The sequence below is a fragment of the Neoarius graeffei genome, chromosome 12 (genome assembly GCF_027579695.1).
Source record: "Neoarius graeffei isolate fNeoGra1 chromosome 12, fNeoGra1.pri, whole genome shotgun sequence".
NCBI lineage: Eukaryota > Metazoa > Chordata > Actinopteri > Siluriformes > Ariidae > Neoarius > Neoarius graeffei.
The window spans coordinates 72400780-72416002 of record NC_083580.1 but is presented as its reverse complement, the minus strand read 5'-3'; the positions used below and the strand labels follow the sequence as shown (position 1 = coordinate 72416002).

General features: G+C 41.1%; 1 protein-coding gene across 1 annotated transcript in view; it reads right to left on the bottom strand.

Annotated features, from left to right (window-relative positions):
- Nucleotides 1–15223, bottom strand: part of tenm2b (teneurin transmembrane protein 2b) — a 704289-nt gene that overhangs the window by 45225 nt on the left and 643841 nt on the right. Inside the window, exon 14 of the mRNA XM_060936361.1 lies at nt 7204–7350. Coding sequence (XP_060792344.1) covers nt 7204–7350 — 147 coding nt within the window. The remainder of the gene's footprint in view (nt 1–7203; nt 7351–15223) is intronic.

Below are 15223 nucleotides of genomic sequence, written 5' to 3'. Positions count from 1 at the left end.
TTATACCCAGTCATGTTAATGACCTATTGCCAGTTGACCTAATGAGTTGCAATTTGGTCCTCCAGCTGTTCCTTTTTTGTACCTTTAACTTTTCCAGCCTCTTATTGCCCCTGTCCCAACTTTTTTGAGATGTGTTGCTGTCATGAAATTTCAAATGAGCCAATATTTGGCATGAAATTTCAAAATGTCTCACTTTCGACATCTGATATGTTGTCTATGTTCTATTGTGAATACAATATCAGTTTTTGAGATTTGTAAATTATTGCATTCTGTTTTGATTTACAATTTGTACTTTGTCCCAACTTTTTTGGAATCGGGGTTGTACTCACGGTCGGGTCATACCAAAGACCATCATAAAAATGGTGCCTACTGCCATCTGGCAAGGCACGCTGCAATACAGATGCGAGTAGAGAATCAAACTCTTGTGGTCACTAGAGGACTAGCCCCGCAATGTAACCCTAGCTATGTAGTATAGGCGAGAGGCCGAGGGCTACGAAATGGAGATCGGCGCTGCCAAACATGCCGTGAATAGTGCGGGAAGGATTTTGACTTTGATCTACAATGACTTCAAGAAATGTGCATTTATAGCGGTCTTGAATCTGTCCACACTGATAGTCCAAGTTGAACCAGCCTGCCCAATTTTGTCCAATTTCTGCCATCAGCAAGTTATTGGACGTTTTTGTTTTTCTGTCTAAAGTCGAGAGACTGCTGTGCACGAAAATCCCAGGAGATCAGTAGTTTCTAGACTACTCAATCCACCCAACAACAGCTATGCCGTTGTCAAAGTCACCAAGAACACATTTTCCCCTGAAGCTCTTGATCTGTATGTGGATGATTTTACGCATTGTGCTGCTGCCACATGATTGGCTGAAGGGATATTCCAAGAATGAATGGATGCACAGGGGTGCAAGTGTTCCTATTAAAGTGGCTGGGGAGTGGATATCGCCAGCTTCAAGTGGCGTCTAATTCTTAAAGCTGACACGGTGTTAAAAATTCTCTTGATTTTAGAGACTGCACTGCTTAGATGTGAAGTAAGACAGCCAAATAACATAATAATAAGTCTGTTAAATAAATCAGAACTCAAATGAGAATGTTTGCTTCTATGGCTGTAATTAGATCAGCAGACAGTAATGAGAAGGCGACTGTGCTTAATGAGGTTCTAGTTCAGATTTTCTTTTTCGGTCTCTCTCAGACTCTCTTTCGCACACTCCTTCCCGGCTCGTCTTTTCTAATCATTTCGATCAAATTTACATCAAAGTCATGGAGAACATCACTCGCAATCCAGAGGGGCTTTTCGTCTTTTATACCCATTCACTCGCTCTGTCTCTCTCCCTACTCTTTTTAAGCACTATTCCCCAAATACACCAATCCCATCTGTCTGTAACATGCAGCAAACGCTCACTGCCAACGACTTTTATTGCCCTTTGTACTTTATGACTCAGCTGTCTCTGATCTGTACGTTTTTTCTGAAGTAACTCCCCTGTAGCAGGAAAAAGAAAACAGAGGGCGAAGTACAAAAGGAAGAAGGAAGTACATGTGCTTGTGAGAGAGAGAAAGAAGAGGAAGGAGAAATGTAGTGAAGGACAACACTTTAATCTCTTAGCGCAACCCGGGGGCTAAATAGTAGGCAGGCTCAAGGGAGCTTTGGTTGATGTGAACGCCAGTTAAAATTGAGCTCAGCTACTATAATTTGATGGAAATGTAAATCATAGCATCGCATAATGGCGATAATAATAGTGATGATGATGTAATACATGCCAAAACTGACAAACAAACTGAAATATTAAAGTGTGGACACCAAGTAATAGTAAAATTAAGCCCTTAAGACAAACGGAACATATCGAATACTGGTCTGAATCCCATTTCCATGATATCAAATGTTACAATTTTCACATAATAACGTATACAGTGCCCTCCAGAATTATTGGAGAAAAAATATTGCATACATTGCAACATTACACAGAAACTGAAAATTTTCACTCAACCAGCAGGAGAAAATATTAGTATTTATTCTACCAAAGCATCATTAAAAAAAACAAATCTTTCTAAATATACACATGCAGAAAATATATAGCAGAAAGTAGAAAATGCACATTTTTGATTGATAAAATATTAAACTGCACAAACCTTACTGCAGTGTCCAGCTCCGTGATTCCAAAGGAAGTAGGTTACTCTAAGGAGCAACATCTAACTTGTAATCTAAAATCTGAGGTGAGTTTCCTAAAAACCTCTTAAGGCTAAGAGCGTCTTTAACAGCCTCTTAACATCCATCTTTAAGCTAACATGGTTTTCCTGAACAACGTCGTAGCCAAAGTAGGGAAGTCATGGTTTCTAATTGTTAGAGAAGCAGCTTTGGGACCAAAAGGTTGCCGGTTTGATTCCCTGGACCAACAGGAATGGCTGAAGTGCCCTTGAGCAAGGCAACTAACCCCCAACTGCTCCCCAGGCTGCTTTGGGCATGCTGTACGTTGCTCTGGATAAGAGTGTCTGCTAGATGCCAGTAATGTAATGTACAAGTACTACTTGTAATCTAAGTAGTACTTTAGATCTTGTTCACAGGGAAGCCATACCCAAATGGTTAGAGAAGCAGCTTTGGGACCAAAAGGTTGCCGGTTTGATTCCCTGGACCAACAGGAATGGCTGAAGTGCCCTTGAGCAAGGCAACTAACCCCAACTGCGCTCCAGGCTGCTTTGGGCATGCTGTACGTTGCTCTGGATAAGAGTGTCTGCTAGATGCCAGCAATGTAATGTACAAGTACTACTTGTAATCTAAGTAGTACTTTAGATCTTGTTCACAGGGAAGCCATACCCAAATGGTTAGAGAAGCAGCTTTGGGACCAAAAGGTTGCCGGTTTGATTCCCTGGACCAACAGGAATGGCTGAAGTGCCCTTGAGCAAGGCAACTAACCCCCAACTGCTCCCCAGGCTGCTTTGGGCATGCTGTACGTTGCTCTGGATAAGAGTGTCTGCTAGATGCCAGCAATGTAATGTACAAGTACTACTTGTAATCTAAGTAGTACTTTAGATCTTGTTCACAGGGAAGCCATACCCAAATGGTTAGAGAAGCAGCTTTGGGACCAAAAGGTTGCCGGTTTGATTCCCTGGACCAACAGGAATGGCTGAAGTGCCCTTGAGCAAGGCAACTAACCCCCAACTGCTCCCCAGGCTGCTTTGGGCATGCTGTACGTTGCTCTGGATAAGAGTGTCTGCTAGATGCCAGTAATGTAATGTACAAGTACTACTTGTAATCTAAGTAGTACTTTAGATCTTGTTCACAGGGAAGCCATACCCAAATGGTTAGAGAAGCAGCTTTGGGACCAAAAGGTTGCCGGTTTGATTCCCTGGACCAGCAGGAATGGCTGAAGTGCCCTTGAGCAAGGCAACTAACCCCAACTGCGCTCCAGGCTGCTTTGGGCATGCTGTATGTTGCTCTGGATAAGAGTGTCTGCTAGATGCCAGTAATGTAATGTACAAGTACTACTTGTAATCTAAGTAGTACTTTAGATCTTGTTCACAGGGAAGCCATACCCAAATGGTTAGAGAAGCAGCTTTGGGACCAAAAGGTTGCCGGTTTGATTCCCTGGACCAACAGGAATGGCTGAAGTGCCCTTGAGCAAGGCAACTCAACCCCAACTGCGCTCCAGGCTGCTCTGGGTATGTTGTACATCGCTATGGATAAGAGCGTCTGCTAAATACCTGTAATGTAATAATTACTGACATCCCAAAAAGAAACATTTTAAATAAATGGGAACAAATTGTCTCATCTCATCTCATTATCTGTAGCTGCTTTATCCTGTCCTACAGGGTCGCAGGCAAGCTGGAGCCTATCCCAGCTGACTACGGGCGAAAGGCGGGGTACACCCCGGACAAGTCGCCAGGTCATCACAGGGCTGACACGTAGATACAGACAACCATTCACACTCACATTCACACCTACGCTCAATTTAGAGTCACCAGTTAACCTAACCTGCATGTCTTTGGACTGTGGGGGAAACCGGAGCACCCGGAGGAAACCCACGCGGACACGGGGAGAACATGCAAACTCCGCACAGAAAGGCCCTCGCCGGCCACGGGGCTCGAACCCAGACCTTCTTGCTGTGAGGCGACAGCGCTAACCACTACACCACCGTGCCGCCCGGAACACATTGTAATTCTTGAAAAACTTATGTCATTACGTAATCTTGGGAAGTCGATACTCATTATTTTTCATTTTTAGTCCTCTTGGAACTCTGTAGTTGTCTCCCTGGGGCATAAATATGAGGACCTACACCTTCAGAGGTCTTGTGGAGTCCATGCCTCGATGAGTCAGAGCTGTTTTAGTGGCACAAGGGGGACTTACACAATATTAGGCAGGTGGTTTTAATGTTATGGCTGATCGGTGTATACACAGAACTAATAAGTAATCCCTTTAGTACCCATTACCATGGGAAAACTGAAAAGCTGTTCGGTTTCTTCCCATCTCACAAAAACATGCCAGGAGGTGGACCGGCTATGTTAAATTCACCTCGGGGTGAACGTCGCACCCAAAGTTACGTGGGATTGGATTCGGCTTGGAATCTACTGCAACCCTGACCTTACTGAAGCTCTTACTGAAGATGAGTGAATAAATACTTCTGATTTGAACCAGCTTAGATTAACAGAATATTTATTTTTCTTTTTAGAGTTCTTGGGTCTTATAGAATTCTTGGGTTAGTCTTTACCTGACTGAACATGCTCTCTGAGAAAAAAAAATTTATATATTGGAATGTATCTCGTATTATAGCCCAGCATTTTTGAGTGCTCAATTCTGATTGGTCAGAAGTTGTTGATTATTTTTCTTTAACAGTCACTCTGGCACAAGTTAATATTAATGTGCTCGCTCTAATACGAGATCATTTTTATAGAAACAACTTGTTCACAAGGACTTGTGTGACTGATGCTCATATAATTTCAGCTTAATAACAAACAGGTTTAAAATAGAAAATATTCATGTTTGTACAGTGTCTTGCAAAAGTATTCACACCCCCTTGGTGTTTGTCCTGTTTTGTCACATTACAAGCTGGAATTAAAATTGATTTTGGGGGGGTTAGCATCATTTGATTTACACAGTATGCCTCTCACTTTAAAGGTGCAAACTGTTTTTTTTTTTTTTTATTACTGTGATACAAACAATAATGAAGATTAACCCCCCCCCCCCGAAATCTGGAGTGTGCATAGGTATTCATCCCCCAAAGTCAATACTTTGTAGAGCCACCTTTTGCTGCAGTTACAGCTGCAAGTCTCTTGGGGTATGTCTCTATTAGCTTAGCACATCTAGCCACTGGGATTTTTGCCCATTCCTCAAGGCAAAACTGCTCCAACTCCTTCACGTTAGATGGGTTGTGTTGGTGTACAGCAATCTTCAAGTTATGCCACAGATTCTCAATTAGATTGAGGTCTGGGCTTCGACTAGGCCATTCCAAGACATTTAAATGTTTCTCTTTAAACCACTCCAGTGTAGCTTTAAGCAGTATGTTTAGGGTCATTGTCCTGCTAGACCGTGAACCTTCATCCCAGTCTGAAACCTCTGGCTGACTCAAACAGGTTTTCCTCCAGAATTGCCCTGTATTTAGTGCCATCCATCTTTCCTTCAGTCCTGACCAGCTTTCCTGTCCCTGCAGATGAAAAATATCCCCACAGCATGATGCTGCCACCACCATGCTTCACTGTAGGAATGGTGTTCTCAGGGTGTTGGGTTTGCGCTGCACATAGCGTTTCCCATGATGGCCAAAAAGATCAATTTTAGTCTCATTTGACCAGAGAATTTTCTTCCATGTGTTTGGAGAGTCTGCCACATGCTGTTGGGCAAACTCCAAACGTGTTTTCTTAAGCAATGTCTTTTTTCTGGCCACTCTTCCATAAAGCCCCGCTCTGTGGAGTGTCTGGCTTAAAGTGGTCCTATGGACAGATACTCCCATCTCCACTGTGGATCTTTGCAGCTCCTTCAGTGTTCTCTTTGTTGCATCTCTGATTAATGCCCTCCTTGCCCGGTCTGTGAGTTTTGGTGGGCGGCCTTCTCTTGTCAGGTTTGTAGTGATGAGATATTCTTTCCATTCTGCTATAATGGATTTAATGGTGCTCCATGGGATATTCAAAGTTTGGGATATTTTTTAGAACCCGACCCTGATCTATACTTCTCCACAACTTTGTCTCTGACCTGTTTGGAGGCTCCTTGGTTTCATGTCGCTTGCTTAATAGTGTTGCAGAGTCAGGGTCCTTCCAGAACAGGTTGATTTATACAGACATCATGTGACAGATCATGTGACACTTTGATTGCACATAGGTGGATCTTAATCAAGTAATTATGTGACTTCCGAAGTGAACTGGTTGGACCAGCTCTTATTTAGGGGTTTCGTACGAAAGAGGATGAATACCTATGCACACTCTAGATTTCTGTTTTTTCATCTTAATTATTGTTTGTGTCAGAATAAAAAAAAAAAAAAAACTATTTGCACCTTTAAAAGTGGTAGGCATGTTGTGTAAATCAAATGATGTTAACCCCCCAAAAATCCATTTTAATTCCAGTTTGCAATGTGACAGAACAGGACAAACACCAAGGGGGATGAATACTTTTGCAAGACACTCTTAGAGGAATAAAACACTTCGGGAGGTATTGTTGATTTTTTTTTTGCTATAACAGCATGCCCTGGTGTGTTTTAATCCTAATGTTACAGCTGAACCTTCTTCAAGTCTGTTTAAAATGCCACTCCTTTTTGAAGGAAAAGGAAGAGGAAGGGACATTGATTCGTTCTCACTCGGATGGCAGTGCACTGGAGGTGGAATAGAGATGGACAGAGTAATACAGTATGTCCTCTTGGGAAATGTGAGCTGTGGCCATGCAATCACACCCATTTCATCCTGTCTGAAGACGCATCAGTGTGCTCCAGTGCACTTCTTGAACGCAATATTGTGCCGCATTCAGAACGGAAATTTTCAACAATCTTTCATTAGGAGGAGAATTTTATAAGGAGTACCTGTATTGATTTCATTGATTCGCATTTACTATATATTCCACACATCGTATTCCATGGAGTAGGTTTTCAATTTCACTTTAGGGATCTATCTCATGGCTGAATGCGTATGCAATAAAACCTCATCGAATTCCTCCACAGAAACGTGTCTTGCTGTATGATTTGAGTGTTTTTCTGGGTTCCCTCCTAATTGTGGGCTGAAATTGATTCTCACCTCCTTCGTTGTCTTTGTTGTCGTTGCAGGAGATCTCCATGGCAACGTTGCAGCCTGTCCCTCTCCAGCCAGTGTGGCATTCACAATGCCAGCTGTTCTGACCCAAAATGCACTGGCCGTTACCATTGCACAGGCCTGGACACCCATCTGTACAGGACAAAGAGACGGATCGATTTTTAAATTTGATTTTGAATTGCAGCAGATTACATCTGGCACTCCAGAGACAACGAGGCAAATGCATGAATTGTCCAGAACATGAACGTGCTGAAAACTTGCCAACATGGTTCAGAATTTGTGGTTCATAAAATATTTTATGACATTCGTGTGTGGTTAACGTAACACACAAACACCGTTTTACACAGTAACTGTGCTATAATGCTGTTTGTTCATTAAAGGTCAACTAATTCATCAGTAATTCCTCTGTTTTTAACCAGATGGAACAAAAGCTTAAGACAGTGTGTGTAATAACACTGTATTGCAATTGCTATGATGAGAAACGAGATTAACCAATCGGATTCATGCATTTTCGCCGTTTCTGTTTGAAAGCTATTTGTCATCTAAGCTACACTCTGAGCTCACGGATATTAAAGTAACAACCAGTGAAGGTCTATAAAGGAGGAGGAAAATAATTAGAGAGATAAAATGCCATTTTCCCTCATTACTAAAATGTTTTAATAATTTTCTGTGCAACGGTCATAAAGCTATTACCGTACATGGCACTGTTATTAAACCCTTCAACAAAAGGATTATATCAAATATGTAGGAGTCTATATTGACAATTATTATACATACAGGCCACTTTTTCCGTGGAATAAAAACATGTATTGATGGCATGCAGTAATGTTATCATATCGCTTATCCTCCATGTATTACGCCACTCTCCCCAATGGAGAATGAGTGTGCAATATTGTTATAATATTGCATGGTGTCAAGACAACACGACATCACACGTCAGAACTCATGCGAAGATCAAATGACAAAACTTTTCTGCTGCGCATGCACACAATCATTTCTTTGTCAGACAGGTAAGAGAGAAGACGAGGCTAATCCAGTGCTAGATTTAAGCACTAAATAAATAAACTGGAAACTGAAGACGCGCCGAACATCCGAAAGGCTACCAAAACTTCATTATATATTCTTCATGCATATTTACAAGAGAAAAACATACCAACGGACATTGAAAAACTGGAAAAGAGACATGTCGGAGATGTAAAACTTCCATGCTAGTGAGTGACTGTTTGTAAACAAACATGGCTGCGAGGTTTGCTTTGTTAAAAGCAGAAGATTTTGAGAGAATTTTGGCTGCCAGGTCGTTCCGTTGTGTGTAATTGTTGATGTTGATTTTAAAAGTAACTAAGTAAATTACACAGGGAAAATAATAATAATATTTGGCTTGACTGAGCTAGCATTAGCATGCGCTAGCACTACGCCAGCTTGAAGGCAACTGGACTGCCGCGCTAACAGCACTGAGTCGAGGGTAAGCTCGCGTTGGCCTTCGAGAATGCTGATATGAAGAGTGTGTGATATTGGCTGGCTTTTTATTGTGGTATATCAGATATATTCCATTCAGCTACTCGTCTTTGACTCGTTCCATATCATGTGAGCTGAATGGAATACATCTGATAGACCGCTCAACGCCAGCCAATATTATTTAAATACTTAAACTGGGAGCAACAAATTAAAGTAGCCCATAGCAGAATATCCAACAATATAGGAATCATATGTAAACTACAATATTATGTTAATCTGAAGACCAGAGGTGGATAAAGTACACAACTTCATTACTTAAGTCAAAGTACAGATCCCACTGGTTAAATGTTACTCTGATACAAGTGAAAGTTGTCCAGTCAAATTTTTATTTAAGTTAAAGTTCTGAAGTACTTCCTTTTAAAAATACTTAAGTATTAAAAGTACATTTTCTGTCAACACACTTTTGTATTATTGCCACAACACTGACAAAACCTAATGCCATTACCGTTGTTATGTGAAGTCACAAAATGAACGCATGCCGTGCCATCATGGTGGTTTAACGTTAAGCTAGCTAGTCAGTGAAACTCCACCTGACATGCTAGCAAACGCTTTTCAAACTCGAAATCATACTGGGTAGCTAACGCTACTAGAAAAGAAAGATTTCTACATTCTATTTATTTGGCAGGATTATGCTAAAACATATTTCTGAAAGGACTTCAGATAAGATAACGTTATTCATGTTAGTGTAAAGCCCCGTCTACACGATCATACATTTGTCCAAAACATTATCATACAAATGTATGATGATGTTCAAGTTTGTATGATCATGTTGTGGATTTCTGTCCACACGATCATACATTTTGTATGTCACATGACAGGCAGCGTAGATCACATGACCCGAATTAACAAATCTGATTGGTGGATGACCCAAAATGTTGTAAGATGTTGTGAACATTTGTTGGAAAGTAGAAACACAATTCTAAAAATTTGAACATCATCATACAACGTCATACAAGTATGACGTTGTTCAAGTTTGTTGGGAAAACCGTCCACACGATTATACATTTGTCCATGAACATCATCATACATTTGTATGACGATGTCCATGGACAAATGTATGATCGTGTAGACGGGGCTTAACTCTGTTTTTACATGCTAACTAAGAGTGTCCAAGTGAACTAGCTATGTGTTAACGTTAGCCGTGGACAAGGCTACGGCAACTTGCCGGGCAAATCCATAGAAAGTCATTTGACTAATCAGACTGCATAGCTATTGCAACGTTATCGCTAGCTCTAAAAGCACAGACAACTTTGTTGCAAGCTTTCTCTTGGAATAAAACATTTATATACCTCAATATGCTTCCGCAGGTCGGACGGCGAGTTTTTGTAGGACGTGATGTGGTTCGTTTTTGGCAAACAAAGCAAACAATTAAAACAAAACGAATCTTTCATCTTTTCAGAAAACTGAAACATGGGTTCATGGGCCATGGGTGCGTGCATTCCCCAGAAGAACCGCCTCCTTCCATTCTGCCCTCAACTGATCGTGTTAAATAACGCTGCTGAGAAATAATTGATCTTGATTTTATACAGTCTATGGACGTGACGTGACCCTAGTGATTACTGATAGGCTGTCTCAGTGTCACCTGCGAAAAAACCATCACGTTTTAGAAAAGAAAAGACAAAAACATCCACTTTCAAAGCTGCTTCATAGTAACGAGTAACGAGGACCTTGATAGAAATGTAGTGGAGTGAAAAGTACGATATTTGCCTTTCAAATGTAGTGAAGTTAAAGTCATACAAGTTTCCAAAAAAATAATACTCAAGTAAAGTACAGATACTTTGCTACTGTCCACCTCTGCTGAAGACTTTAACAGAGGTTTATTATTCTTTAATTTGCCCATATTTATATCTTACAATATTTTGGCATGGGGTAGTACCTCTAAATCCAACCTAACTAGGATTTCAAAAATACAGAATAAAGGTATTAGAAATATTTTCTTTGCCAGTGCAAGGGAACATGCTGCTCCTTTATATAATATCCTTGGAACCTTAACTTTTGAGAATATTTTCAAATTGAATACATCTGTATTAGCATCTAAAATTGGAAATAATAACTCACTAATTCCGAAAACATTTAGAAATCTACTCAGGATGGCTAACGAACGACATTCTTACAAGACCAGGTTTTCAGCTAAGGGGAATATTGTTCGTCCACCTGCCAAGACAAATTATGGTAAATTTTCTTTTCAATTTACCGTCTCCAAACTCTGGGAAGGAATTCCTACAAAAAACAAAACAAAAAACGTAGGATCACTTTCATTATTTAAATCAGTCTTAAAATCATATCTTATTTTAAATCAACAAGCATTTCTTTCTTTATCGTCTAAAAATTCTATTATGATAAGTTATAGGCTCAGTGTTTGCATTAGCATAAGTATGCATAGAGCTGTGTGTAAATAAGTATAATGTATTTAGCCGCAATGTACATTTGTATAGTTGTCTTGTTCTAGCAAGGAAAAAAAAAACAAAAACAAACCTGTAATATGACATGGGTGGCTGTTGACACGCACGTTTATACTATTTCAACAGCCACAAACACGTTACATCAATAACTGTAGTAACCACTGTTTGCAAATTCTTTTCCTATTATATATAATTGTATGAAGCCTTTTAGTAAATTTTCTCTCTCATTTTATATAGTGCGTGTGAATAAAGTTGAATTGAATTGCAGTGAAAGACTGGTTGATGATTCATTTGTTAAATGATTAAAATAACAAAACTGTGCTACCACTGCTCTAACTGCTGTTTGGCAGCCACCCAAAATACATTCGTGCACTTCTCAATTTAATTATACAGATCACACGGCGATTTTATTTAATATATTTCCTCATTTCTTTCCTGGAAATTAATTCCTGACGACTCACAAATGTAAAATTCTGTGTAATACTAAAGAGCCGTCATGTACCGTAAAAGAGCTAGATTTAGGAAATGCTATACTATTATAAGTATAAGGATATACCTGATACTATATCCTGAACTATGATTCAAGATAAATGCTATAAAAAACAATTTTTTTCCTCCTGATCAGAATTGTGTACTGGTGTCACATCATGTAATGACTGGCAACGGTGTTGAAAAGAGCAGAATATTTCTCTTTTTAAACACATGTTTACGGGCATGGTGTCCGTGGCAAGCTGCAAAAATGACATACTAGTCATTAGTTGTTTGTATATTGCTTTTAGCTGATTAAATAACTACACAGATTAGCCCAGGATTGTATTCTACGAGGTTCTGCAATGCTACTGTATACACTATACGGCCAAAAGTATTTGGACATCAGCCAGTCACGCACATCCTATATGTCCTTGTTGAACATCCGATTCCAGATTTATTCTTCTGGCTAAATGGTGTGTCTGTATAATAGTAAGAAGCTGTATGATGCATAGATAATACTATAGGTATAGATAATAATAATAATAATAATAATAATAATAATAGGTAATATCCTCCTATTTCAGAATTTGCAGCAATCCAGTGAGTCCTAAATTACTGTAATTTTCTGCCCTTTCCTGCGTTTGCTTCTGTAATAGCCTCTTATTGTGTCTATAATAGAGAAATGCACTTGTAGAGAAAGCTCGTTAAAGACTCAAGATTGCTCAGCATGGTTGTGTTCCACCAGAGCTACTTGAGCATTTACTGTCTTTAAACATGAGAATAGTCCACACACACACACACACACACACACACACAGGGTTGAACCACAGAGCAACCAATTAGTATTCTACCTACGTCGCGCTGTTATTAGTATTCCAGCTAATTTACACTGTAGTCATACTGCAGAATCTCAACTAGACTAGCACAAGGTGTGTTCATTCTCCTTGTGTACACACACACACACACACACACACACACACACACAGAGATGCAGTACACAAGAGCTATCTACACAAATCTGCCGTAATTCTGCGACATATGGTGTATTGTAATAGCAGACCTTTATAAATTTTTAATTATTCCATCATAATTGAGCAAAATTATAATAAGTAATTAGCAAAGGTCTGAAAACTGGAATAATTTCTCACCCCAGATGCCATTAAATCATCAGATCGATTTAAACAGAGATATAAAGACCACAGCCTAATTCAAATTAGGGATAAGTGAAGGAGGCGTGGCCTCTACATCTGTCAGTTTCAGTGAAGGAGGTGTGGCCTCTATATCTGTACGTTTTAGTGAAGGAGGCGTGGCCGCTATGTCTGTCAGTTTCAGTAAAGGAGGCGTGACCTCTATATCTGTCAGTTTCAGTGATGGAGGTGTGGCCTCTATATCTGTCAGTTTCAGTGATGGAGGCGTGGCCTCTATATCTGTCGGTTTCAGTGAAGGAGGAATGGCTTCTATATCAGTTTCAGTGAAGGAGGTGTGGCCTCTATATCAGTCAGTTTCAGTGAAGGAGGTGTGACCTCTGTACCAGTCAGATTCAATGAAGGAGGCGTGGCCTCTATATGTCAGATTCAGTGAAGGAGGCGTGGCCTCTATCTGTCAGTTTCAGTGAAGGAGGTGTGGCTTCTATATCTTTCAGTTTCAGTGAAAGAGGCGTGGCCTCTATATCTGTCAGTTTCAGAAAAGAAGGTGTGGCCTCTATATCCATCAGTTTCAGTGAAAGAGGCGTGGCCTCTATATCTGTCAGTTTCAGTGAGAAAGGCATGGCCGCTATAACTGCCAGTTTCAGTGAAAGAGGCGTGGCCTCTATATCTGCCAGTTTCAGTAAAGGAGGCGTGGCTTCTATATCTGTCAGTTTCAGTAAAGGAGGCATGGCCTCTCTGTCAGTTTCAGTGAAAGAGGCGTGGCCTCTATATCTGTCAGTTTCAGTAAAGGAGGCATGGCATCTATATCTGTCAGTTTCAGTGAAAGAGGTGTGGCCTCTATATCTGTCAGTTTCAGTGAGAGAGGCATGGCCTCTATATCTGTCAGTTTCAGTGATGGAGGTGTGGCCTCTATATCTGTCAGTTTCAGTGAGAGAGGCGTGGCCTCTATATCTGTCAGTTTCAGTGAGAGAGGCGTGGCCTCTATATCTGTCAGTTTCAGTGAGAGAGGCGTGGCCTCTATATCTGTCAGTTTCAGTGAGAGAGGCATGGCCTCTATATCTGTCAGTTTCAGTGAGAGAGGCGTGGCCTCTATATCTGTCAGTTTCAGTGAGAGAGGCGTGGCCTCTATATCTGTCAGTTTCAGTGAGAGAGGCGTGGCCTCTATATCTGTCAGTTTCAGTGAGAGAGGCGTGGCCTCTATATCTGTCAGTTTCAGTGAGAGAGGCGTGGCCTCTATATCTGTCAGTTTCAGTGAGAGAGGCGTAGCCTCTATATCTGTCAGTTTCAGTGATGGAAGTCTGGCTTCTATGTCTATCAGTTTCAGTGATGGAGGTGTGGCCTCTATATCTGTCAGTTTCAGTGAAAGAGGCATGGCCTCTTTACCTGTCAGTTTCAGTGATGGAGGCGTGGCCTCTATATCTGTCAGTTTCAGTAAAGGAGGCATGGCATCTATATCTGTCAGTTTCAGTGAAAGAGGTGTGGCCTCTATATCTGTCAGTTTCAGTGAGAGAGGCATGGCCTCTATATCTGTCAGTTTCAGTGAGAGAGGCGTGGCCTCTATATCTGTCAGTTTCAATGAGAGAGGCGTGGCCTCTATATCTGTCAGTTTCAGTGAGAGAGGCGTGGCCTCTATATCTGTCAGTTTCAGTGAGAGAGGCGTGGCCTCTGTATCTGTCAGTTTCAGTGAGAGAGGCGTGGCCTCTATATCTGTCAGTTTCAGTGAGAGAGGCGTGGCCTCTGTATCTGTCAGTTTCAGTGAGAGAGGCGTGGCCTCTATATCTGTCAGTTTCAGTGAGAGAGGCGTGGCCTCTATATCTGTCAGTTTCAGTGAGAGAGGCGTAGCCTCTATATCTGTCAGTTTCAGTGATGGAAGTCTGGCTTCTATGTCTATCAGTTTCAGTGATGGAGGTGTGGCCTCTATATCTGTCAGTTTCAGTGAAAGAGGCGTGGCCTCTTTACCTGTCAGTTTCAGTGATGGAGGTGTGGCCTCTATCTCTGTCAGTTTCAGTGAAGGAGGCATGGCTTCTATATCTATCAGTTTCAGTGATGGAGGCGTGGCCTCTATATCTGTCAGTTTCAGTGAGAGAGGCGTGGCCTCTATCTGTCAGTTTCAGTGAAAGAGGCGTGGCCTCTATATCTGTCAGTTTCAGTGAAAGAGGCGTGGTCTCTTTACCTGTCAGTTTCAGTGATGGAGGTGTGGCCTCTATCTGTCAGTTTCAGTGAGAGAGGCGTGGCCTCTATATCTGTCAGTTTCAGTGAGAGAGGCGTGGCCTCTATATCTGTCAGTTTCAGTGAGAGAGGCGTGGCCTCTATATCTGTCAGTTTCAGTGAGAGAGGCGTGGCCTCTATATCTGTCAGTTTCAGTGAGAGAGGCGTAGCCTCTATATCTGTCAGTTTCAGTGATGGAAGTCTGGCTTCTATGTCTATCAGTTTCAGTGATGGAGGTGTGGCCTCTATATCTGTCAGTTT